The sequence below is a fragment of the Carcharhinus amblyrhynchos genome, chromosome 10 (assembly GCF_965287045.1).
Source record: "Carcharhinus amblyrhynchos chromosome 10, sCarAmb.v2.hapA, whole genome shotgun sequence".
NCBI classification, from domain to species: Eukaryota; Metazoa; Chordata; class Chondrichthyes; order Carcharhiniformes; family Carcharhinidae; genus Carcharhinus; species Carcharhinus amblyrhynchos.
This window is the reverse complement of record NC_137333.1, coordinates 1,119,215-1,146,107: the sequence shown is the minus strand read 5'-3', so window position 1 is coordinate 1,146,107 and position 26,893 is coordinate 1,119,215. Positions and strand designations below refer to the sequence as shown.

At 44.9% G+C, this 26,893-nt stretch overlaps 1 protein-coding gene across 2 annotated transcripts; it reads right to left on the bottom strand.

Moving 5' to 3' along the window:
• Positions 1-143: 143 nt before the first annotated feature.
• Positions 144-26,893, bottom strand: LOC145349507 (Na(+)/H(+) exchange regulatory cofactor NHE-RF3-like). Of its 2 annotated transcripts, none has more exons than XM_080198049.1 (9): positions 26,762-26,893; positions 16,884-17,113; positions 14,451-14,682; positions 12,554-12,690; positions 10,287-10,482; positions 9,064-9,260; positions 7,678-7,878; positions 4,780-5,109; positions 144-1,052 (listed from the first exon to the last, which is right to left on the bottom strand). In XM_080198049.1, exons 2-9 carry the CDS (start codon positions 17,091-17,093, stop codon positions 996-998), a joined length of 1,560 nt encoding a protein of 519 aa, XP_080054175.1. In that variant the 5' UTR covers positions 17,094-17,113; positions 26,762-26,893; the 3' UTR covers positions 144-995. The 2 variants fall into 2 exon arrangements, with proteins under 2 accessions (XP_080054175.1, XP_080054176.1); XM_080198050.1 differs by lacking the exon at positions 26,762-26,893 and adding an exon at positions 26,548-26,677.

Sequence of the window (26,893 nt, the reverse complement as noted above, 5' to 3'; positions counted from 1 at the left end):
AGAGGGGATTAAGGGTTATGGGGAGAAAGCGGGAAAGTGGAACTGAGCCACGACAGATCAGCCATGATCTTATTGAATGGCGGGGCAGGCTCGAAGGGCTAGATGGCCTACTCCTGCTCCTATTTCTTATGTTCTTATGGGGAGAATGTGCAAACTCCACACAGACAGTGACCCAAGCCAGGAATTGAACCTGGGTCCCTGATGCTGTGATGCAGCAGTGTTAGCCACTGTGCCACCATGCCAGAAGTAGCTGTCCTATCCTGCGAATATCTGCTATAGGGGGCTAAAGTGGATAGTACATCAAATCAGAATGGTTATAGTAGAGACAGCCATTCAGCCCATTGTGGCTATCTCTCGCATACACTGCACATACATCCATAATATACTTTACATCAGTGGTCAGGAATTTGAATTCATACAAGTTGGTGCCCAAGTAAAATAATATTTCCTTGCAAAATTCCATGGCTACAAACTTACAATTCATTTCATTCCAGACGATTACTCTCTGTAGAGTAGAAAAAAGGTTTAAAGGAAATTTAATCCACTGGCAAGCCGCTCGGTAAGCAGAGAGGCACAGATTTAAGGTGATTGGCAGAAGAACCAGAGGTGACATGAAATAAAACTTTACAGAGTATGATGCTGTGATTAGGAAGTAGCTGCCCCAATGGATGGTGGAAGTAGACTCAATAGGAACTTCCAGGAAGCAATTGGATTAATATTTGAAGGGGTGTCAATGTCAGGGGAAAGGGTAAGAGAGTGGGCTAATTTCAGAGAGCTGGTACCTGCACAGTGGGTCAAATGACACCATCTGATGCTGTAAGATCTGATTTAAAGATATCATTGTGTATGATTTCTTTAAAATACTTCTTTGTAAGAAATTTGCTTGAATGATTTTGTTTGATTATCGAGAGTGAATTTGAGCCAGAAACCATTGTTGGTGATTCCAAGTGCTAAAGGTTGCTGCGAGGTGATCAAATTTCTCCTCTAAGATCTCGTTACATTTGTGTATCGCCATCTGTGGCTTCGTCAGCTGATGATGAAGACGACTCGGCCTAGAAGGTAATAGTAAGGTTTTTACTTTATACATCCAACTTGCATCCAGTCCCGTTCACCCACTCGTTCTGTTGCTAACTGACCTTGGCATCCAGTCCATTCACACTTCAACATATCATCCTCGTGTTCAGCTAACTCCGTGGCCTCACCTGTCCCTATCTCTAACCTCAACAGTCCTACAACCGGGGGACCGGGGGGGGTGGTGGAGAAAGGGACAGAGGAATTGTTGGGGTGACATGAAGATGTGTGGGAGACACTGGTGGAACAGAAACACCAGCAGAGATCAGAAGGGCACAATTAACTCACTATGTAAATTCTATGTAAAAAAGAAATTTTTGTTTTATTCTCAGCCTTGTAATATATATCTGACACTTCCTCATCAATAAGGAACATATTGGTGGATTTCAGTGCAATATTAGGAAGACAATACTTTATGAAACACTGATTGTGACAGCTGCAGATGATCACGTGTGAGGATAATGGTTGGGATTGAAATTCAATCGCTCTGTGTTAAGAAATTGACATCGTCAATGACAGGGTTAAAATGTAACTCAAAGTACAACTATAAGTCTTCTGTGAGAAATACACCTTACCTCACAGACACAAAGAGACAGATAAGACACTGTGAGAGTGAGGTCCTTCCAGTTATTTTTTAACAGAAACACGTTGCTTTGATTATCAAGCATACCCTAACAAAAAAAACCTCAGAATTAAAACATATCAGGGTCTTATTCTAAAAGGCAGCTGATCCCTTTTATATTAGAAAATTGTGTAAATCTGTGAAAAAGTAAAGATCACTGCAGTTATAGGATTGAGGTCTTGTTAAATATCCCCATTTACTTGAGATTAAAACAGTAAAAACTATGCTTTAGACTTTGTAGAGCAAGAAGTGTCAGAACAGGTCCAACAGGTTTATTTGGAATCATGAGCTTTTGGGAGCACAACTCCTTCATCAGAGGAGCAAAGCTCCGAAAGCTCGTGATTCCAAATAAACCTGTTAGACTGTAACCTGGTGTTGTGAGACTTCTTGCTGTGCCCACCCTAGTCCAATGCTGGCATCTCCACCTTACACTTTGTAGGTATAAAATAGTTTAATTGTTTCTATAAGCTGAGAATGGTGGATTTATTGTGGATGCGGAGTTAGTACCTTTATTAATTTTAGATGAATTAGTTTATCTTATATTTGTTCTTTGTAGTATTCAGAACTATTATGAAGGAATCCAAGATTTAAACATATAATAAAGTGTTACGTAGTAACCATTAAAAAGGTTGTAGTCTCAATCTGAAACCTCAAACACTGCAACACTCAATCAGAGGATTCTATACATTTCCTAAGTGTTATATAGGAATAACATCTATTATACTATACAGTGCATATTTCTTCCTGGGATAAGTTTGTTTGGTCTAAAACACATGGAAGAGAAGTCATTTTACCTTGGACAACATCGCTCATTAGCACAGCTAAATAAACTCTCAAGATTATTCAGAATTTCATTACTTGAGGTTCTAATCCCAGCACTAAGTTCAAGAGGAAGATTTACTCTTGCTGTGATAACAGAGCTCAAACAGTGGAAAACTCCTTTTCCTTCAACCAATGCCACATAATCTTCAACAATAGTGAACAGATTGGGCTTTTTTTTCACTCTGAGTCAAAAGATGGCATCTTTGACAGTGCGACACTCCCTCAGTGCTGACCCTCTGACAGTGCGGCACTCCGTCAGCACTGACCCTCTGACAGTGCAACGCTCTGTCAGTACTCACCCTCTGACAGTGCGACACTCCCTCAGTACTGACCCTCTGACAGTGTGGCACTCCCTCAGTACTGACCCTCCGACAGGGCAGCACTCCCTCAGCACTGACCCTCTGTCAGTGCGACACTCCCTCAGCACTGACCCTGTGACAGGGCGGCACTCCCTCAGCACTGACCCTGTGACAGGGCGGCACTCCCTCAGTACTGACCCTCTGACAGTGCGGCACTCCCTCAGTACTGACTCTCTGACAGTGCGGCACTTGTTCTGTATGCAATGAAGTGTCAACCAAGATTATGTGCTATAGTGTCTGGGTTCGGTGATCTTCATTAACAAACCCAATGGGTAATTAAGGAGAAATTTTTTTACCCAGAGAGTGGTGAGAATGCACAACTGGCTCCCACAAGGAATGGTCGAGATGAGTCATGTGGACAGGTTCAACGGAAGCTGGATAAACATATGTTGTAAATACTCTGGAATACTTTGAAACTGTATGTTCTTCCAATTCAGGCCTGATTTTCTCTCAGAATGGTGACTGGGCCTCTAGCTGTCAAGGCCCTAAGGTAGGGAATTCCCTGCACATATCTTTCCACTGGCAAGTCAAACTAGAACTCAGGGGCATGGCCTCAAAATAAGGGAGCCAATTTAGGACTGAGTGGAGGAGGAATTTCTTCACCCAGAGGGTTGTGAATCTGTGGAATTCCCTGCCCAGTGAAGCAGTTGAGGCTCCCTCATTGAATGTTTTTAAGGCAAAGTTAGATAACCTTTTGAACAGTAAAGGAATTAAGGGTTATGGTGAGCGGGCGGGTAAGTGGAGCTGAGTCCATGAAAAGATCAGCATGATCTCACTGAATGGCAGAGCAGGCTCGAGGGCCCGAATGGCCTACTCCTGCTCCTAGTTCTTATGTTCTTACATCTTCAGATCCTTAAACCCCATCTCTTTGACCCACCTGTGACAACACTGTGCCTTTAAGAATTATATTTTATGTCATGTTTCTGCTGAAGGGTGTGTTTATGCTGCAGCTCTGCTTCTGGCACCATTTGCTAACAGCTGGCAGCTCACATGCTGATAGTACAGGAGATTAATTGGTCCTAATTATTGGAGTGTTTGTTGTAATCTGGGCTCATGCATTATTGTTATTCTTAGAGTTATTCCCTGGTGTTTCTGAGTAGGATTTGATTAGATCTGTTGACAAGATGATATTCTTGTGTGTGGCGGAGCTAGGCTTGCAGGAAGAAAAAAAGCAGGCAGTTGCAGTTTGAATTTGGGAAAGAGCAGTAGCTCTTTTGCTCTCTTTATCTCTGGAAATAGAAGACTGGGGACCTGCTAGAAAACAGGTATCTCTCTCAAGAGGTCTGGAAGAAGGCAGGAGCTGTTTTCTCCCCCTCTCTCACTGAAATTTGACTATGTGAAGACCGGTTTTCCTCTGGAGGCTATTGTTTGGCAGTCAGAAGACCGGTGTCTCTCTATATCTTGGGCCAGAGGGGTCAAAATGCTGAAGGACTAAAAATTCACATAAACCTGCGTGTCTTGCTAACTGATTCTGAAATGGGGTTTATGTCTATGGGGATATTGCTTAAGTTGGATCTAATTGAAATAGCTCACAGTTAAGAATTATAACTTGTCCTGTTACAGTATTTCAATTGGTAAAAGTTACTTGAATTCTTTTTGTTACATTTTAACTGTGTTGTTAAATAAAGTTTATTTTGATAAAAGCTTCCTTGTGGCTCAATAGAATCACACCTGGAGAGAAACACCTTATGCTCACACTAATTCCAAAATCAAAAATAATTGGGATGTAGGCTAATTTCATAATTAACCTTGGAGTTTCTGATCTGGTCTCTGTCTTGAAATCTCCTTGTGTGAGTGGTGTCAAATTTTGTTTGATTTGGCCCCTGTGCGATCCCCTGGGAGGATCTATTATGTGAAGGGGCTAGATAAATAAATGTAAGTTGTTGCTAGAGTTGATTGATTTACCTGCTCTGTCCTTTCCAGTGTCGGGCTGGCAGCTACTGGTTCTTGAGTTACTGGCTCCTCAGGCGTGCTTTCCTCTACGATATTCTCAGCAGTGCTGGCTGGCTCTGGTGTTGGCTCGGGGATCACGGCTGGAGAGGTTGGGCTGTTTGTTCGTTTGAAATGATCATAATCTTCCTTTCCAATCACCAGCATGTTCAGCTTTACTGTGCTGTTCTTTATTCTTTCCACCAATTCTTCATGTGTATCTGACTCCACATTGACACCGTTCACTTCAATTAAGATGTCATTCACTTCCAAGCCTGCTTCTTCCGCTGCACTTCCTTTAGCCACCTAGGGCAGAGACAAGGACACCTTTCTTAATACAGCACACAACTCTCCAGGATTGGCCTGGAGTCTCCAGGAATTGAAGATCAAATCTCCAGGACACTACTGTGTATGATCCTGGGGAAACACCATCAGGACATTAAAGATTTTTTATAAACCTTTCTCTTTACCAGACATAAAAAATATTGAAAATGGAGAAAAAAGGATGCTGTTTGGTTGCCAGTTAAGCAGCACCTGATTGGGTAAGGAATCTTTGTGCCTTCTGATTGGTGTAGAAAGGCAAAGGATGGATGTGTTGGGAGACCAATGGTTGGAATGTGAGGGGGAAAGTCATGTGATGAAACCTCCAGGAATATATCTAATCACAATTGGCAAGCCTATCTAGAACATGCTGCTTGAAAGAGCGATGGAAGTAGATTCCTTGCCAACTGGATATATATGAGCAGGGCTAAGGGGAAAGAGTGGGTGATTGGATAGCTCTTTCAAAGAATAGACACAGGTGTGATGGGCTGAATGGCCTCCTTCTGTGCTATAGGATTCTCCATCAGGTCTTAAAAGCAAACAATCTGACTCATCCCCACACATTTCGCATTGCAGCAACTCATCAAGGCTCCTGTGACAGCTCATTCGAAATCTGTAACCTCTACCATCTAGACAGACAAGACAGCTAAGTGTGAACACCGCCACCTGGAAGATCCCTTCCAAGCCACTCACTGTCCTGACTTGGAAATATATTGCCATTCATCTACTGTCGCTGGATCAAAATGCAGCAAGTCCCTCCCTAACAGCACTGTGGGTGTACCTACACCACATGGGCTGCAGGCTCACCACTACCTTTTCAAGGACCATTAGGGATGGGCAATAAAGATTGGCCTTGCCAGTGACTCACATTGCATGAAAAATTGAAGAATAAATTTGGACCTTGGCTAATGTATATCAATTTTTTGATGGCTGTTTGTTTTAGCGTGTCCTTGTATCTTTAACTAACCACCTCAATATTATACTAGTATCGACTCGGGTTAAGAGACCTCACCATTAATTATTGACTGAGGAGTTACACAAATGATCTTCAATTAACCAGAGAAGCTATAGTTGATCCAAATCTCTCCAGTCATAGTTTCACTTGTCACATCCATCTATAGCGTTGTTGCCCTTCCTTCATTTACCTAATGCAGCAATATTTCATTGACAATTCAATACCATGGAATTCTTAAAAATATGAAAGGAATATAAAAAAAAATCTCTCCATGACCTTTGGCCATTGTTAGTTCCTCCACTGTCAATATCATGATGGATTATCATTGACCAGAAGCGTAACTGGGCAGCATGGTGGCACAGTGATTAGCACTGCTGCCTCACAATGTCAGGGATCTAGGTTCATTTCCAGCCTTGCGTCACTGCCTGTGTGGAGTTTGCACATTCTCCCCATGTCTGTGTGGGTTTCCCTTGGGTGCTCTGGTTTCCTCCCAGTCCAAAGGTGTGTAGGTTAGATGGATAGGCCATGCTAAATTGCCCCTTAGTGTCCAAAGATGTGTAAGTTAGGCGGATTAACCATGGTAAGTAAATGTGTGGGGTTACAGGGCCTAAGTGGGATGCTCTTTTGGAGAGTCAGGGCAGACTTGATGGGCCAAATGGCCTGTTTCTGCAGGATTGGGATTCTATGGTTCTAACACTGGCTGCAAGAACAGGGCAGAGGTTCTTTTTCAACCAGACACAAAAACAGAAAACGCTGGAAAATCTCTTCAGATCTGACAGCATCTGTGGCGAGAGAATAGAGCCATCATGGACACATAGAAGACAGGAGTAGGAATAGGCCATGGGGGCCCTGCGAGCCTGCTCTGCCATTCATCACAATCATCACTGCTCAACGACAGAATGTTTTGAGTCTGGATGATCTGTCGTCAGATTTTTTTTTGTTCATTCTGGGATGCGAGCACCAATGGCTAGGCCAATATAGACTGCTCATCCCCAGTTGCCCTTGAGGAGGTGATGGCGAGCTGCCTTCCTGACTCGCTTGGTCTCTTCAGAGGGCAGCTGAGAGCTATTCACATTCCTGTGGCTCTGGTATCATTGGCCAGACCGGGTAAGCATGGCAGATTTCCTTTCCTAAAGGACATTAGCAAACAAGATGGGTTTTTATGATAAACTGGTTGTTTGATGGTCACCATTACTGAGATGAGTTTTTTGTTCCAAATATATTTAACTATTTTAAACAGCTGTTATAGTGGGATTTTAACTCTGGATTACTAATTCCGCAGCATAACCACTATCTATAGAGGGATATGGTCCCCGGAAGGGTCAGGGGTTGTAGTTCAGTCAGGCAGCATGGTCAGTACAGGCTTGGAGGGCCGAAGGGCCTGTTCCTGTGCTGTAATTTTCTTTGTTCTATACCTAGTTCTCATGTTGAGTATTCTTTTCCCCTCCTGGCCCATCAACAGGAACATTCAAAAAGGAATATGAAACTCATTGGTTAGCTCATGCAAAGAGCTGTCACAGACACAATGGGTGAAATGATCTCCTCTCAGTCTGTAAGATTCTATATTCTTACTTTGATCTCACATCAAGTGTTTATACCTCTTTAATAAACTGTCCTCGCACATCCTTGATCGCATTGAGTGTGAAGCCATATCCGTCTGGACCTTTGGTAAGGTGGCACACCTTGGGTCCGTGCTGAGGGCTATCCACTGATTTCTGACTCTCTCGGGACTTCTCATCTTCCATTGGTTGATGCGATTCATAAACCTCCTCCCAGTAGCGGATTGGAGAAATGCCAGCCTTTGATTGGACAGGAAGACAGTGATGAAAATGTTCCAACTTTGCTCTTAGCATCATTCTGGAAAGGTTCATAGTTCAGGTTGTTCACATTATACAGTGTTACTGACCCTGGGGATATGGGACTCTACAGAGTTACTGACCCTGGGGATATGGGACTCTACAGAGTCACTGATCCTGGGGATACGGGACTCTACAGAGTCACTGACCCTGGGGATATGGGACTCTACAGAGTCACTGACCATGGGGATGTGAGAGTGTACAGAGTGTTACTGACCCTGGGGTATGGGACTGTACCGAGTTGCTGACCCAGAAGGTGTGGGAATGTACTGAATGTTAATGACCCTGGGGGGGGGGATATAGGACTGTCCAGTGTTACTGACTCTGGGGGGAATAATTGTACCGTACGGAGTTACTGACCCTGGGGGTATGGGACTGTACTGTGTTACTGACCCTAGAGGTAACTGTACTGTACAGTATTACTGACCCTGGGGGCAATTGTACTGTACAGAGTTACTGACCCTGGGGGTATGGGACTGTACAGTATTACTGACCCAGAGGGTAACTGTACTGTACAGTATTACTGACCCTGGGGGCAATTGTACTGTCCAGTGTTACTGACCCTGGGGGTATGGGACTGTACAGAGTGACTGACCCTAGAGGTAACTGTACTGTACAGCGTTACTGACCCTGGGGACAATTGTACTGTACAGAGTTACTGACCCTGGGGGTATGGGACTGTACAGTGTTACTAACCCTGGGGGTAATTGTACTGTACAGTGTTACTAACCCTGGGGGTAATTGTACTGTACAGTGTTACAGACCTCGACTCATTTGTAGAGGTCATCCTTAATTCCTCTTTCTGGTGAGGTACTTGCACACCTATGTTACAGTATTGGTGACTGTTACCAGAAGGGAGCAGAGACCCTGGCTGATATTCCCAATCTAACTCAGGGTTTGCAAAGGCACTTGTAACGTCTCAACAAGAGGTGGATTAGCAGGTCTGAGCTACGAACTCTCTGTTCACCCTCCCTTAGGAAAGGACACATATTCTTTGCTAAAATTATGTCATGGTGCATCAGAATAAAATCAACTGTGATTAAATCAGCCCCACCCCCTCATGTTCTGGAGTTGCTCAGGTCAGCTTTACTCATTTTTGGTTTGCTCCGTGTTGATTCATTCACCTACCTTTTTGTAAAGCTCATTTGTTTGCTGATCGACAACAAGGAATGTGGTCTTATTCCCGCAGTTCCTTATCTTCTCAACTAATTCTTCATGATGTAGATGTTCTACCACATTCCCATTCACAGCGACCAGGAGATCACCGTCAAGGAGCCCAGCCTTTTCAGCTGGGCTGTCTGGATCAATCTCCCTGATGAGGTGACCTAAACATTTACAAAGGGATTGTATTAGTAAACCCAGCAGTTCCAAGGTCACTTCCACCATGGTGAAGTCTTCAGACTCTTCAAACTTGGAATGACATCTCAGGATAACAATGAGGAACCCTATGGAAACACAGCTTAGATGCAGGGTAAAGGTGCTGAACTTTGAACCCAAAGGCTTACTGGAACCTTTACAGCATCTCTGTCTGTTCTTCATTACACTCACCAGCCAACCTTGTTTCTCTTTGAGAAGATTCTCAATTTCTGATCAGATAGTGACACACTCTGGGAAATGGGTTGAGTTAGCTCAAAGGTGACTCTACGTGCCAGACAGTAAGAGACTCATTTTGAGTTAAAATGCAGATCACTCAAGGTAAAGGGATCAGGTTCTGTCTACCAAAGTGTTGCAATTGAAATTTCAAAACAAAGTTTAACAATCACAATTGCTGCTTAACTGTGTATTTATTGGTGAAGGTCAGGTCAGTAAAGATTCATAATTATAATAAATAAGGCAGGAGTGGACCATACAGCTCATCACACCAACTCTGCCGCTCATTATGATCATAGCTGACATTTTACATCAACTCAACTTTCACACCTGTTCCCCACATCCCTTACTTCCCTCAGTGGTGCTGGTGATAGGTGAATAGGATTTGATGTGAGTTCAGATACAGATAGGAGAATTCTGAGTGAGCTAACATTTACAGAGGATGGAAGGTGTAAAGTCAGTGAAGAGAGCATTAGAATAGTCAGCTCTGGAAGAAACAGAGTCTTAAACCATACACAAAACGCATGGCTGATTTCTGAAACATTCTCCAGGGGGGAGAGAGATGGTTCTGGGAGTGCAGCTTTTGCCCCGTGAACCCAATCGGGAACAGGAGCAGGAACTATGGCTGATATTATTTTTCCCTTTCTAAGGCAGAGTTTGTCAAGGCCAAGGGCCACCCCAATGATTTTTGGATGCAGAATCCCACTGGTGAATCAGAAACTCAAATCCTTACAAATAACATCCTGCTTTACAATAAATACCCTCTCGTCCTTGTTCGACTCTCAAATAGAAACCGTAGCCTTGAGGTCCTTTGGTTAGATGCGCTATCCGTGGTTTGTGAGGCAGTCCTTTCACACTTGCCATTGTCGCCACAACCTTTGTCATTTTACTTCTGAAATATTTGTCCGCGACCTCATCAATTAGCAGGAGCATAATAGAATTCCCCAAACTTTTCATCTGAATAAGACACAATGCTGTTAAAAATACACAGAAAGCTTATTTCTGCACTGTATGTTTCGATAAGGAGACAACCTCCATGTCCAGTAGGTCACCTTGTAACTCATTGTCATGTTTCCAGGTTTATCTCAAAAAGTCACTCCTCAGGTAGAGTTTGTGTGTCAGAATTTAAATAATCCATCTTGACAAACAAACGTAATCACAACACCACAGTCTCAGGTATCCTGTTAACCTGCAACGTGCCTTAACAGCAACTTCAATGTTACCATCCCAGCAAGCTGCATTTACATGATACCTTTAACAACAAAATCTCAATGTGCGTCACAGGATTTGGGCGGCACAGTGGTTAGCACTGCTGCCTCACAGTGCCAGGGACCCAGGTTCGATTCCTGGTTAGGGCGACTATCTGTGTGGAGTTTGCACGTTCTCCCAATGTCTGCGTGGGTTTCCTCTGGGTGCTTCGGTTTCTTCCCACAGTCCAAAGATGTACAGGTTAGGTTGATTGGCCATACTACATTGCTCCTTAATGTTAGAGGGATTAGCAGAGTAAATATGTGGGGTTACAGGGATAGGTCCTGGGATTGTTGTCCATGCAGGCTCAAAGGACTGAATGGCCTCCTTCTGCACTGTAGGGATTCTTTGATTCTACGATTATTAGTCAAAATTTGATATCAAGAGACATAAGGTGATGTTAGGACAGTTGACCAGAATCTTGGTCAAAGAAGGAGGTTTTAAGCTGTGTCTTATGCAGTGTGGAGGAGAGAGAGAGACAGGTGGAGTGACAGAGAGGTTCAGAGCTTAGCAGTGTGGGACGAAGCATAGCAATGACGTCATGGGGCTAATATTGCAGTGGCCTGAATTAATGCTCTGGGGACATGGGTTCAAATCCCAGGTCCACAGCCGGTGAGATTAATTCAATTAATTAATAAACAACCTAGAAATGAAAAATGATGACCATGAAACTATCATCAATTGCAAAAACCCATCTGGTTCACTGATGTCCTTTAGGGAAGGAAATCTGCTGTCCTTACCCACAGTAATGTGACTGAGCCTTAACTGCTCTGGAATCTCTCAGAATCCTTTCATCCATTCTACAGCCTCCTCACAGCTCAGAGTTTTAGAAAAAACTCCTGTTACCCTGCCTGAGGATATTTGGGGAGGTGGTGTCGTAATGGTATTGTCAATGAACTAGTAATCCAGAGATCCCAGACAAGATGGAGAGAACCAGGTTCAAATCTCATCATGGCTGATGGTGATATTTAAATTCAATAAGAATCTGGAATTAAGAATCTACTGATTACCATGAAACCATTGTCGATTGTTGTGAAAACCCATATGACCACTAATGTCCTTTAGGGAAGGGAATCTGCCATCCTTATTTGGTCTGGCCTACATGTAGCTCCAGACCCACAGCAATGTGATTGACTTGCAACTGCCCTCTGAAACTCATAGAATAGAATAGAATCCCTACAGTGCAGAAGGAGGCCATTCAGCCCATCGAGCCTGCACCATCAACAATCCCACCCAAGCCCTATCTCCATAACCCCACGTATTTACCCTGCTAATCCCCCTGACACTAAGGAACAATTTAGCACGGCCAATCAACCTACCCGCACATCTTTGGAGTGTGGGAGGAAACCGGAGCACCCGGAGGAAACCCACGTACACATGGAGAGAAGGTGCAAGCTGCACACAGACAATCATCCATGGCCGGAATTGAACCCAGGCCCCTGCCTCTGTTAGCAGTGCTAACCACAGTGTCACCGTGGAGGTCAGTTAGGGATGGGCGATAAATGCTGGTCCAGCCACTGACGCCCACATCCCGTCAAATTAATTTTTTTTAAAAAATACATTGAAGGTGCTTTGGTGTTGCTAAGAGGACTTCATTATACATTTGGGGAATGAGTCAAAGTAAAGTTCATTTATTAATCACAAGTAGGCTTACATTCACACTGCAATCAAGTTACTGTGGAAATCCCCTAGTCGCCACACTCCAGCACCTGTTTGGATACACTGAGTGAGAATTTGGCACGGCCAATGCACCTAACCAGTCAAGACTTTGCATGAGTACCTTCGCCACCATTTGCTGATGATTGACATTCTCAACGTTTTCCCCATTCAGTTCCACTATTCTGTCATTGGCTTGAACTCCAGCGTTGAAGGCAGCACCAGCTGGAGTGATCTCTGTCATGAAGAGGCCAGAGATTCCTGCAAAAGGAAAGTTTTTACTAAATACCGATCTTAACAGATCCCTGGGTTTAATCAGGCAGAAGATCCTGGAGAGTGTTCACTCCCTGAACATGTGGATAATGTCCATTTTCCAACACTCACCCACCACATGTCTTAAAATGAGCCCTGAAAAGTCATACACTTCCCACTTTCTGAATTCTTCACCGTCAAGAGGCTGGTTATCTCCTCCAAAGTGTGATAACCAGAAATTGTTTGTGCTCATGTCCATGTTAATGTTTTCAGCCACAGAGTCTCAAACATCTGTCTATTCTGGGCAGAAACAGTTATTTTTATACAGGCGTGTCCATCTTATTAAGTTGAGCTCAACACAAGAACAGATAGAAGTAAAGAAGGCCGTTCATATTCTTAAACTTACTAAGAAGTTGGGGTTGCAGTTATTTTTGATTGTTATCACAATGCTAACTTAATGCATCAACAACAGGCAAATCAAACATTAAGGTCTAAACTTCCGCATGACACAAGTCAGGAGTGTAATGGAATACTCACCGCTTGGTTGGATGGGTACAATTCCAACAACACTCAAAAAGCTCAATACCATCCAGGACAAAACAGCTCTGCTTAATTGCTACCCCTTCCACAAGCATTCACTCTCTCCACTATCTACACACAGTAGCAACTGTGTGTACAAGATGCAATGCAGGAACTCACCAAGGCTCCTTAGGGGATTGGAAGGTGCTGCCTAACCTCTACCATCTAGAAGGACAAGAGCAACAAATGTTTGGGAACATTACCACCTTGGGGGGAGGGTTCCCCTCCAAGTCACTCACCATCCTGATCTGGAAATGTAATGGTCGCTCCTTCACTGTCACTGAATCCTGGAACTCCTTCCCTCACAGCACTGTGGGTGTACCTACACCACATGGACTGCTGCAGTTCAAGAGGCCAGCTCACCTTCTTCTCAAGGGCAATTAGGATTGGGCAATGAAAGCTGGATAACCAGCAATGCTTTCATCACAACAGTGATTTTTTATTAATCATTTATTTCAGACCTCAGCTTTTAGTAAGATTGTGGCTGATCTGCACTGAGTCCGCTTTTCTACCCTCTCCCCATATCCTTGAATTCCATTCACGTCCAAAAATTTATTGATTTCCAGCTGAATAAATGCAATGATGACTGACCATCCACTGCTCTTTTCAGTAGAGAATTCCAAAGTTTCATTCATGAGTCTGTGGAAGTCTAGAGAGCAGCAGAAGCAGGGGGTCATTGGATATCCTTAAGAAAGGGGTTGATGGGTTCTCGACTAACGAGAGCAGGGAAGAGTATCAGGAATAGAGGAGTTGAGGCTAAAATCAGATCAGCCATGATGTCATTGAATGGTGGAGCTTGGGGGCCTAAATGACCTACTCCTCCTCCCAGCTGATAATACTATATGTTAGTGTGTATGCCCTAAATGACCACCTCCTTACTCTGAGACCATGGCACCAGGTTCTGGACTCTCCAGCAAGAGGAAACACCCACATAGCATTTATCACTAAGAAACTGACATATTTTGATAAGATTCTTCTAATCTCAAGAGACAATCAGCCAATTCTATTCAATCTCCCCTCGTGAAGCGTCCCAAGAATCAACCATAGTTTCACCTCTCTCTAGTATCCCTTCTTAACTAAGAGCACCATTCTTCCAGATGTATATATCTGCAGCAAGATTTTTACAAGCTCTTTGCAGTAAAGGTGAACGCGCCGTTTGCCTTTTTCAATCAGTTATTTAAAAGCTTTACCTTCGATGGTCTTCAGTGAAAATCCAAAGCTCGAAGCCTGTTTCACCAGGTAGCACAGTTTAGGCTGTGGAATTTTCCCACTGACTCCGTTCATCACAGGCTGGACCGGACTGGCAGTGGTTCCACTCAACTGGGACATATTCACGCCTTGCTTCTTGGCTTTTGTGTAAGAGGCGTCATCCAATACCAGAAGGATGACAGAATTGCCGGACGTTTTAATCAGGTCCACCACCTGAAACAGAGAGTGAGAATGTGGAATGCAGAGTTATCCGTTTTCCCTATAAAACCGTGTGATAGAAACCGATTACTGACAGGTAACCAATGAATTAGTTTATATCCTCCACCATACCCGTGCTGTCTCTTTGAAAGAATTATCCAATGTGTCTGACTGCCCCGCTTTTTCCCCAGAGCCCTGAAATAATCCTCTTCAAGCAGTCATCCAATTCCGTTTTGAAGGTAATGTTTGAATCAGCATCCTTTCCAGATCACAACAACACATAGAAACTAGAAGCAAGAGGAGGCCATTCAGCCCTTCGAGCCTACTCCACCATTCATCCTGATCATTGCTGATCATCGAATTCAATATCCTGATCCTGCCTTTCCCCCAAATATCCCTTGATCCCTTTAGCCCCCCGGAGCAAGATCTAATTTCTTCTTGAAATCAGACAACGTTCTGACTTCAACTACATTCGGTGGGAGTGAATTCGCTGCATTAAAAAAAGCAGCATCTCCTCCTCTAGTTTTTTTTTGTCAAATTTTCTTCCATCTATAATCCCTCGGGTGACCGATCTTCCTGCCACGGGAAGCAGTTCCTCTTGTTTTTATTCAGTTGCGGGATGTGGGCATTGATAGCGAGTGGCTGGTGGATGGAAATGGCTGTTACAGTGGGCAGTGGGATTGGTGGAGATGGTGAATGGACAATGAAATTGTGTAAGCAGCTGATCTCTGACAATGAATATCGATTTGCAACTTAATGCTTATTGTCCAGATCGACTCAAACACACAGAGAAATAAATCATTATTTCACTGTGAGTAGAAACCTTTGTTGTTTCTCTTCTCTCCGACTCTATAATTTGTGGAAGAAAAGCTTCAGCCCAGTGTGTTGCTCACAAGCAGATCTACCAATGTTGTTTAATTACCACTGTGTTATTGTGAACATGAGCCTCAGAAAGGATGTGTTTCCTTCAAGAAAGCAGGTGCCAACTCTTTTCATTCTGCTTCCGTTCTTTTATTCCTTATCTCCTGAGCTGCCTTGACTGTTCCACAACATTGCCACGAAAATGCACAAATTTTGTCGTTTCAGCAAACACCTGTACCTGGTGTTAGGAACCTAGCAAGAGGCCTTTCAGCCCCTCAGCTTTGAAACTCACCTAGGTGATGGATGCTCATCGACCTCAGCACCATTTCTTGTGCTATCCCCAAGTCTCTGGATGTCATTAGTATCCAGAAATCGATTGATTTCCAGAAATCGACTCAGTGTCTGAGCTTCCACATCTCTCTGCTTTTAGAATTCCAAAGGTTCACCACCCTCTGAGTGAAGAAATTCCCCCTCACCACAGTCCCAAATAACTGGCCCCTTATTCTGAGATTGTGTCCCATGGTCTAAACCCAGCCCCTGCCCCTTAGTCAGTGGGAACATCCTCCCTGTGTCTACTTTGTCCCTTAAAAATATTGAAATTAGTAGGTTAAATTGAACCCTATCGTGTAAAATTCCACAGCATCCTACATGTGATATTCTTACCAATCACCTGTTTATTTACAGTGATGCCTGAACATTGTTCAGCGGCTGCAGAGTGCATGTCAATCCTGAGTCTTTCGACTGCTGGCCTAAGTGGAGCCACGTGGTTCTAAACCTACCCCCCAGCGGCTGCTCCATCCCTATTGAGTAAGTCTCCACTCGTCCAATAAGGGAGCTCTTATTCAACAAGGCTCACATCGAGACCTGTTGACAATCTGCCCCATGGCCACCATAACACTAAGAACAAACTATTTTTCAACATTTCATTCAGCAGGGATCACAATAAGAAGACTTTCTTCTTATGGTGATTAACAGAAATCCTAGTTGCACACAGCACAGTGGCACAGTGATTAGCACTGCTGCCTCACAACGCCAAAGACCCAAGTTCAATTCCCAGCTTGGGTCACTGTCTGTGCAGAGTTTGCACATTCTCCTTGTGTCTGCATGGGTTTCCTCCGGGTGCTTCGCACTCCAAAGATGTGCAGCTGAGGTTGATTGGCTATGACAAATTGCCCCCTAGTGTCAAGGGGATTGGCAGGGTAAATATGTGGGGTTAGGGGAATAGGGCCTGGGTGGGATTGTGGTCAGTGCAGACTCAATGGGCTGAATCCTTCTGCACTAAAGGGATTCTACGTTTATGTGTGTGTAGAACTGGGGTATGTTAACAAGAAGCCGATAGTACGTGCAGCTCATACCTGATGATGTTCCTTACTATCCACAAAATCTGTGTTGACCCTAATGACTCGATCGCCGTCTCTCAGTCCGACATTGTCAGCTGGACCTCCTGTCGCCACAGAGCGGATCAAGTGCCCCTCAATATCCTTCTCTATCCTCAGGAAGAAACCAAAGCTTCCACCCTCCTTCTTGGAGAGTTTGCAAAGCCGGGGCTGAATGTCGGCTGCCATCCCTTTGGCGTTTCAGAGACCTGAAATGATCAACATCAGTAATAGGTCAGATTGTGAACTGGCTGCTCTCCAATCCACGGGTATTTCAATTAGGATCGAAGGGCCAGAGTTCAGCTCCTTCAACAAAAGCCATTGGAAATCAGCCAAAGGGCTGGTGAACTTTTTAACGCAGGTGACATCCAGCACAACTCGAGTTTCTGTAATCGGTGTGCCAGTTTTTAAAAAATCATACAGCAAATCAGCTCTGCCCATGAGAATGGTCATTCCCCTCAAATAGAGTGAATCCCCTTGATGGGTTTCTGCTAGTTGTGCCTGAACACACACATTCCGGAAGATCCTTATATAAAGTGTTTCTTAAGCACAAAAGCCATAAGAGGCACTTATTTAAAACTCTTAAATGTTAGAAACGTACTTAATTTGCTCAGAAACTGAGTGGTGCGCACCAATAAATGAATATGTTTATCAGTATAATTTTTAGAGTTATATTTCAGATATTTCAGGCAACACAACAGCTCAGTGACTATCACTGTTTGCTGTACAGATACATGGATTTGGGCCAGTATCAGTGGGAGTTTGCGCATTCTCCCCGTGCTTGCGTGGGTTTTCTCCGGGTGCTCCGGTTTCCTCCCACACCCCAGAGATGTGCTCTTAGGCTGATTGGTGTAACGAATTATCCCTAAATTAGTCTCCCCTCAATCTGGTTTCTAATGTGGAGTGCCATAAGCGTAGTCAAAGGTCATGGGTGGAAGAGGGAACTCACAATGTTAAAATGGCGGCGCGGGCTCGTTGGGCCGAAGGGTCTGTTTCCCGTGCTGTGTTGCTCTTTGTTCTTATTTTAAATCAGATTATTCACAGTTCCTGGACTTACTTTCACTGATACGTCCACCTGCACCTGCGTTAATAAAACTGCACCAAATTATTACTTTAATCTATCAAGCAATATTTTACAGAGCAAAGAGGGATAGATATTTTTACTCCAAGCTCCTGCTGCTGTTTGTGTTGGTTGGTGGAAGTTCTCACGTTTGTGATTATGCCAGTGAGTCTGAGCAGAAAGATTAATTTGAAAAGCTAGCTCAGTTTGGAACGAGATCTTTTCCCGGATTTCTGAATGCGCTCCTAGTGGAAACTCAGCCAACATGTTCATGGTGAAGATGGAGGGCCCTGATGGGGTAAGTGGGATATGTGAACATTGCATCTTCCATCATTCCCAATTTTAATCCAATTGACACTTCAGAAAATGGCTGAGTGCAAACTGCCTTTACCACTGCCCCCCCCCCTCCATCCGATTTTAAGCTGCATGCGGTAAGTCCTGGACAAAACCCATGCTTTAGCTAAGAAGTGCCAACAACATTCACGCCACACAAATGCCAGGCAATGGCCATCTCCAACAAGAGAGAATTTAACCATCACCCCCTTGAGCCTCAGTGACATTACCATCACTGAATTCCCAACTACCAACATCCTGGGTTACTATTGATAAGAAACTGAGCTGGACCAGCCATATAAACACTGAGGCTGGGAATCCTGCAGTGAGGAACTCATCCCCTGATTCTCCCAAAGCCTATCCACCAGCTACAAGGCACAAGTCAGGAGTGTGATGGAATGCTGCCCACTTGGATGGATGAGTGCAGCTCCAACAACACTCAAGAAGCTCAACGATATGTGAATCAAAGCAACCCCACTTGATTGGCACCCCATCCACCACCTTCAACATTGGCTCCCTCCATCACTAATACACAGTGGCAGCAGAGTGTACCACACACCAATCCACTGCAGCAACTCACCAAGGCCCCTTCAACACCTGTGACTTCCACCACCTAGAAGCACAAAGATAGCAAAAATCTGGGAACACCACCACCTGCAAATACCGCTCCACATCACACACCATCCTGACTTGGAAATACATTGGCTGTTCCTTCACTGTCACTGGGTCTGAATCCTGAAACTCCCTTTGCAGGAACACTGTGGATGTCCCTTCGCAAGGGCAATTAAGGATGGGCAATGAAATGGCCGTTCCACTGATGTCCGCATCCCTTAAAATAATTTTAAAAATCTTTGCTCAAGTCAATATTGGGCAGAGGGGATGGGGAGGATGTGAAACACTGATTCCACACCATCCTGTAGAATCCCACAGAGTTTTCATTCTGAACGAGAGGTCATTCACCTTGACTCTGTTTCTCTCTCTTTACAGATGCTGCCTGACCTGCTGAGTATTCATTGAAATTATTGCTTTTATTTCAGATTTTCTGATTTTGTGTTTGTTCCCTTGGGCTTCCTGGCTGGAGACTGAAGGGAGAGTTATTCCTCTGTAGTTTGAATACTCAGTAATAAATTGATTTGAATTAAATCATAGAATCCGACAATGCAGAAGGAGGCCATTTGGCCCATTGGGACTGCATTGACTCCAACAGAGCATCCCACCCAAGCCCTACCCCCAAACCCCATGTATTTACCCCGATAATACCCCTGATCCACATATCTTTGGACTATGGGAGGAACACAGTAAGAAGTCCCACAACACCAGGTTAAAGTCCAACAGGTTTATTTGGTAGCAAGAGCCATTAGCTTTTGGAGCACTGCCCCCTCATCAGGTAACTCCCACTTACCTGACAAAGGAACAGCGCTCCAAAAGCTAATGGCTTTTGCTACCAAATAAACCTGTTGGATTTTAACCTGGTGTTGTGAGACTTCTTACTGTGTTTACCCCAGTCCAACGCCGGCATCTCCATATCATGACTGTGGGAGGAAACCAGAGCACCCGGAGAAAACCCACACAGACTCGGGGAGAATGTGCAGACTCCACCCGAGGCTGGAATCGAACTGGGGTCTCTGGTGCTGTGAGGCAGCAGCACTAATCAGCTCAGAGTAATTAGATCCAGGTCTCTGCAATTATTCTAGTAACAAATTTACTGTCAGAGGGTCAGTGATGAGGGAGTGCTGCACTGTCAGAGGGTCAGTGCTGAGGGAGCGCCGCACTGTCAGAGGGCCAGTGCTGAGGGAGTGCCGCACTGTCAGAGGGTCAGTGCTGAGGGAGTGCCGCACTGTCAGAGGGTCAGTACTGAGGGAGTGCCGCACTGTCAGAGGGTCAGTAGTGAGGGAGTACCACACTGTCGGAGGGTCGGTACTGAGGGAGTGCCGCACTGTCAGAGGGTCAGTGCTGAGGGAGTGCCGCACTGTCAGAGGGTCAGTGCTGAGGAAGTGCCGCACTGTCAGAGGGTCAGTGCTGAGGGAGTGCCGCACTGTCAGAGGGTCAGTACTGAGGAAGTGCCGCACTGTCAGAGGGTCAGTGCTGAGGGAGTGCCGCACTGTCAGAGGGTCAGTGCTGAGGGAGTGCCGCACTGTCAGAGGGTCAGTACTGAGGGAGTGCCGCACTGTCAGAGGGTCAGTGCTGAGGAAGTGCCACACTGTCAGAGGGTCAGTACTGAGGGAGTGCCACACTGTCAGAAGTGCCGTGATTCACATATGTTGTTAAACTGAGCCCCCATTTGGTCACTCAGATGGGCATTGTCCTTGAGAAGGTGGTGGTGAGCTGTTTTTTTATACCACTGCTGTCTCTGCAGTGTAGGTACTCCCACAGTGCTGTTAGGGAGGGAGTTCCAGGATTTTTGACCCAGAAACAGTAAAGCAAAGGTGATATATTTCCAAGTCAGGATGGTGAGTGGTTTGAGGGAGAACTTGCCGGTGGTGTGTTCCCAAGCATCTGCTGCCCTTGTCCTTTTAGATGGTAGATTTTGTGGTTTGGGAAATGCAGTCTAAGGAATAGTTCTGGTTGTGGGGGCTTCCACCACATTTCCTGTATTGCAGCAGTGACTACGCATTAGAATATCGGTCATTGTCTGTAAGGTGCTTGGGATGTGCTGATGTGTGATGAGTATTGTATGAAATCCATGTGTAATTAATATAGATGGGCTGGTGGAATGGACGGGTATGTGGCTGATTAAATTTAATACAGGGAAGTGACTCATTTTGGTAGGAAGAGCAAAAAGAGACAAAAATATGACAGCAACCAGGGTGTTGAGGGCTGAACTGTGACCATTCAATGTTTCTATAAATATCGGTTCCTTAAAGTCTTTTAGCTGAAGTGCAGATTTGGTCTGGGGCCTGTAACATCAGCCCTGCTGACTCTGAATTAAAATGAGGAAACAGAGCCAAGAAGTAGCCATTTATTTGAAACTGCTTCCCAGCGTTCTCATCCTGCTTCCATCTGCAGGATGAGATTCCAGAGTCAATGGTGTGAATGTTTCAGTCAGGATTTCTGCAGGGTGGGGATGGTGTTTTGGGGGGGTGTTTGCAGGGGGGGTATTGGGGGTGAGAGTTGGGGAGGAGCAGCACTTCAGTTACATGGGAGTCAAATGGCACTCCACACTCTTGAGATAGTTGAGATAGCGTGTGGTGAGAATTCCACTGGGAATATTCCTGTTCCGCTAACCAAAAACCTACAGTGAACAAGGAGGAAAATCAAAGAGCAAAGAACAAAGAAAATTACAGCACAGGAACAGACCCTTTAACCCTCCCAGCATGCAGCAATCATGCTGCTGACTTAACTAAAACCCTCTACCCTTCCGAGGACCATATCCCTCTATTCCCATCCTATTCATGTATTTGTCAAGATGCCCCTTAAAAGTCACTATCGTATCCGCTTCCACTACTTCTCCTGGCAGCGAGTTCCAGGCACCCACCACGCTCTGTGCAAGAAAGTTGCCTCATACATCCCCTTTAAACTTGCTCCTTGCACCTCAAATCTATGTCCCCTAGTAATTGACTCTTCCATCCTGGGAAAAAGCTTCTGACTATCCACTCTGTTCATGCCCCTCATAATCTTATAGATTTCTATCCGGTCTCCCCTCAACCTCCGTCATTCCAGTGAGAACAAACCAAGTTTCTCCAATCTCTCCTCATAGCTAATGCCCTCCATACCAGGCAACATCCTGGTAAATCTTTTCTGTACCCTCTCCAAAGCCTCCACATCCTTCTGATAGTGTGGCGACCAGAATTGAACACTATATTCCAAGTGTGGCCTAAATAATGTTCTATAAAGCTGCAACATGACTTGCCAATTTTTAAACTCAGTACCCCGGCCGATGAAGGCAAGCATGCCGTATACCTTCTTGACTACCTTCTCCACCTGCATTGCCACTTTCAGTGACCTGTGTGCCTGTACACCCGGATCCTTCTGCCTATCAAAACTCATAAGGATTCTGTGATTTACTGTGTAAATCCCTGAGGAAGTTCATTCCATTTCTTCAACATCTACCTGTGTGCGTTACAAATTTTGGGGCAGAAATTTCCTTCTCCATCCTGACACACTTTGGCTGTGGCCAAAGCTCCACTTGGAGTCAAGCAGACGTCAGCTAGTTCCCAGGAAAGGAATTTGTGGAGAGAAGTGTTTCAGAGCTGAGGTTTCTCTTGGAGCTGATATTATTTCTCACACACTCATTCAAGCAGCAACATTGGAGCAAAGGTCTGTTTCTTTAGTGTTCCACGCAGCGCAAGTCCAGGAATTCTGCTGACAGCTATTTCTGTTGAGCATTGCTGAACTTTCTGCCTGTATTGATGATTAACTTGGTTCCTTTGACAATGATTACCCCGTGTGGAAGGTTGTGTGGCTGTGTGCAGCTGGATTCACACAGCGGGGGGTGGGATATCAGTGCAGCTCTTATCACAGAACACCACTGGGGGCGACGCAGAGCAGCCAGGCCAGGAATTCAGACCAGCTGGTCAGGCAGCAAATCAAAGCTCATTCTGTCGCCCATATTCTATTTCACAACAAGTCCTATTCACCTGTCACCCCCTACACTCACTCACCCGTATTGGCCCCCCCAGTCCCGAAACAGCTTAATTTTTAAAATTCCCCTTCTCGTTTCCAAATCCCCCCATGGTCTCATTCCTGCCTATCTAACCTCCTCCCTATCTGTAACCCTCCGAGACCCTCCAGGTCTCTCTCACACTCCAGATTTTTGTGCCTCCACCATTGGTGGTCGTGCCTTCAGTTCCCTTGACCCTGAGCTCCGGAGTTCCCTCCCGGGACGTCTCTGCATCTGCGGCAGTCTAAAAGTCGCTCCTTAAAATCTGCTTCTTTGACCAAGCTTTTGATCACCTGCCCCAACATGACTCCTTCGAAGTGCTTTGGGATGTTTTACCACACTGAAGAGGCTGCACAAATGTGAGTTGTTTCGCTGTAAGTGTGCACACTCCATTGCATTGCACACCCACTGTGGCAAGATGGAACTGGCTTGGACATAGAAAGCAGAGAGTATCAGTGGAAGGGTTCTTTTCTAACTGGAGGTCTGTGACAAGCGGTGTTCCACAAGGATCAGTGCTGGGGCCTCTGTTGTTTGTAATATTTATAAATAATTTGGAGGAAAATGTAGTTGGTCTGATCAGTAAATTTGCAGACGATACAAAAATTGAGGGAGTAGCGAATAGTGAAGAGGATTGTCAGAGGATACAGCAGGATATCAATCAGCTGGAGACCCGGGCCGAAAGATGGCAGAAAGAATTTAACCCGGAGAAATGTGAGGTGATGCAATTTTGGAAGATCTACTGTAGAAGGAAGGTATACAGTAAATAGCAGAGCCCTTAGAAATATTAGCATACAGAGGGATGTAGGCATGCAGACCCACAGCTCCCTGAAGGTGGCAACTCAGGTGGACAAGGTGGTGAAGAAGGCGTTAGGGATGCTGGCCTTCATTGGTCGGGGCATTGAACATAGGAATTGGAAAATCATGTCACTGCTGTATGAGACTTTGGTTAGGCTGCATTTGGAATATTGTGTACAATTCCGGTCACCACACTACCGGAAGGATGTTGATGCATTGGAAAGGGTGCAGAAGAGATTTCCCAGGATGTTGCCTGTTTTGGAGGATATGGACTGTGAAGAAATGTTGAACAAACTTGGATTGTTTTCATTGGAGCGTTGGAAGATGAGGGAGACCTGATAGAGGTTTACAAGATTGTGACAGGCTTGGATAGAGTGGATAGTCAGAGTCTTTTCCCCAGGGTCAAAGGGTCAATTACTCGGGGGCATGGGTTGAAAGTGAGAAGGGGAAAGTTTAAAAGAAATGTAAGGAGCAAGTTTTTCACACAGAGGGTGGTGAATGCCTGGAACATGCTGCCAGAGGAGGTGGTGGAAGCAGGTTCTATAACAGAGTTCAAGAGGCATCTGGATAGATACATGAATAGGCAGCGAATAGAGGGATATGGACCATGTAGAGGCAAGAAAATATTAGATTAGAGAGGCATCGGTGTCAGTACAGACTTGGTGGGCCGAAGGGCCCGTTCCTGTGCTGTACTGTTCATTGTTCTACCTTGATTAGTGATTTATTGAGCTTCTAATTGCAACCATCATGTCTTTCTACACCTTAGACATTTGGAGGAAGAGTCATATTAGACCTGAAACATTGGCTCTATTCTCTCTCCACAGATGCTGCCAGACCTGCTGAGATTTTTCCAATGCTTGCTCCTTTCCAGTTGCAATATTTTGTTATTGTTATTATGCACCTAGTGCTTTATTGGACGTTGGGTGGAATGTACTTGAATCTGTCCCTGGTTAATTGAATAAATATTGTTTGAGCTACTTACACTCATACAGGTGCCAGCCCAGGGAGCTGAACTTTGCTCCCAGTCCATGCTGAGGGTTTGCCAATGATTTCCCAAAGTTTGCTTACCGCTGCCAACTGTCCCACCCCCACAGCCCTGTCATTGGCTGGTTGCTCACCTAATATAACCTTTCCAACATCCTTCCCACAGCCCATTGGCGTGTGAGCAGACTCGTTATCTGATTGAACGATGTTTGGTTCCCCCGTCAAACTGCATTCCACTTCTTCCCATTTCCACTCAGAGAGAGCAGAGGGGGTGGGGGGTGGGGGGGTGGGGGGTGGGGGGGTGGGGGGTTGTCAAACAAAGTGAATAAAAATGCAACTGTTTCTAAACCCAGCCAATGAGTTTTCTCCCTGTAGTGCCCTGGGGATCAGCCTGTGGACAATAGGACCAATCCTGAGGAATGAAGACTCTTATCCATGGACAGAGAAGCTTCATTCGAATCGAGGCCAGACCTGACCGTCCCCCCCTCCCCCCAGCAGCACCCAATATCTTGACATAGTGACGTCCTGAACAGCCGGGGGTGCACAGCAACAACCTGTTACAAGGTTAAGGTTGCAAATTATCCCCATGTGTTTGACAGGAACAATAATCAAATGAAGTTTTTGGACATCCGATTCATATAAGGAGGCAGCCAGACAGGTGTAGAATAGGGGAGGTGAGTCCAAAAGCGGACGGTGAGAGGGGCAGAATTCCAGAGTTTGGGACACAGGCAGCTGGCAAAATGCAGGGTTTTTTTTCTGTTAGGAAGTTTGGGGTCCAAACCCATACTCCCCCAAATCTCCCCCCGATCATGCGGTCAGATCTTACAACACCAACTGCATCACGCTCCCCCCCCCAACACCCTGCCCCACAAAACCATCCTGAATAAGGGGGCAAGTCTGTTTCAAACACATTATGTTAACTCCCGGCTGGATGTTGGCATGGTGTAGGTTAAAGCCATTCTCAAAGTATTAATCTCTGCTGGTTCTCTTTGCTCTCAGCTCTCATCTGACTCGAATTGTCATCTAGTCTCAAAACCTTGGCTCTATTGTCTCCCCGTAGACGCTGTCAGACCTGCTGAGATTTTCCAGCATTTTCTGTTCTTGTTCTGGACCCCCCCCCCAGGAGAGGAGATTGTTTCTCTCTATCAACCCTCTTGAAGGTAATAGTCTGTTGCACCAAGTCTGGTGAGACTGTTTGGTCTCCGTGTATTCTAACCTTGCCATCACCCTGACAAGAATTAAAATTATTCTTGAATCATCTTAAATTAGACCACTCCTTAACTTTCTACACGGGGGCGGGGGGAGTACAGGCTTAGTCTTTGTCCTTGTAAATTAACCCTTTGCATGCAGGCAATGACCCCAAGGTCATCAGCATAGAGTGAGATAATTATTCTCAGTGTGTCTAAAAGACAGAAAAACTTTGTATTTAGATAGCACCTCTTTACACAGGGCCAGGAGTGCTACCAAAGAACCACAGTTAACATTGAAAGATTTTCATGCAAGGGTGTGTGGATCACCTTATTATAAAATTAGAGAATAGTTACAGCACAGAAAGAGGCCATTCAGTCCATCATATCTGTCCTGCCTCTCCAAATGAGCATTACAATAGCCCTACAATGGCATACCTAAAGTCATTAATTATACATTCTATATTTGGTGAGCATTCCCCCACCTACATCCTAGATTTTTGGAAGTAAACAATCAGACCTAAATCAAAGCTGTGTTAAATTAGAACCAGGGTAAATCGTCTGCAACTGGAATAAAGCCGTTCCGATAACAGAATGTTTTCTCTGAGAATTTCAGGCTGCCAGCTTTGCTTAAATTGTGGAAATTCTCAGAAAGTGTCTAATTGGTAATGAAAAGTTATTTACCTGCTTACTCGATTAAATCAGGTTTCTCGGTGGCAGCCGAAACGTGGAGAGGAGGTGGAACTCCAGAGACAGGGATTAGCAATGTGATCAGTGATTCAGACACAGGGCTGTCAGAGACACTGGTTACTTTACAGTGTTGGCAGCTGACAATCAAATTCAAGTCTCATCTCTATCCAAAATTAATACAGGTAAAGTATGGGAGTAAAGTGCTTACCAAACTCCGGCTGGTTCAGTTCCAAGAGAATCTCTGAATGCTCTTTTTTGGTGCAGGCTACACTATGGACTTTGATCAAGGGTTAGTTAAAAGGCTGAACCATTCAAAGAGACTGGAGGATATAAGCAGGAC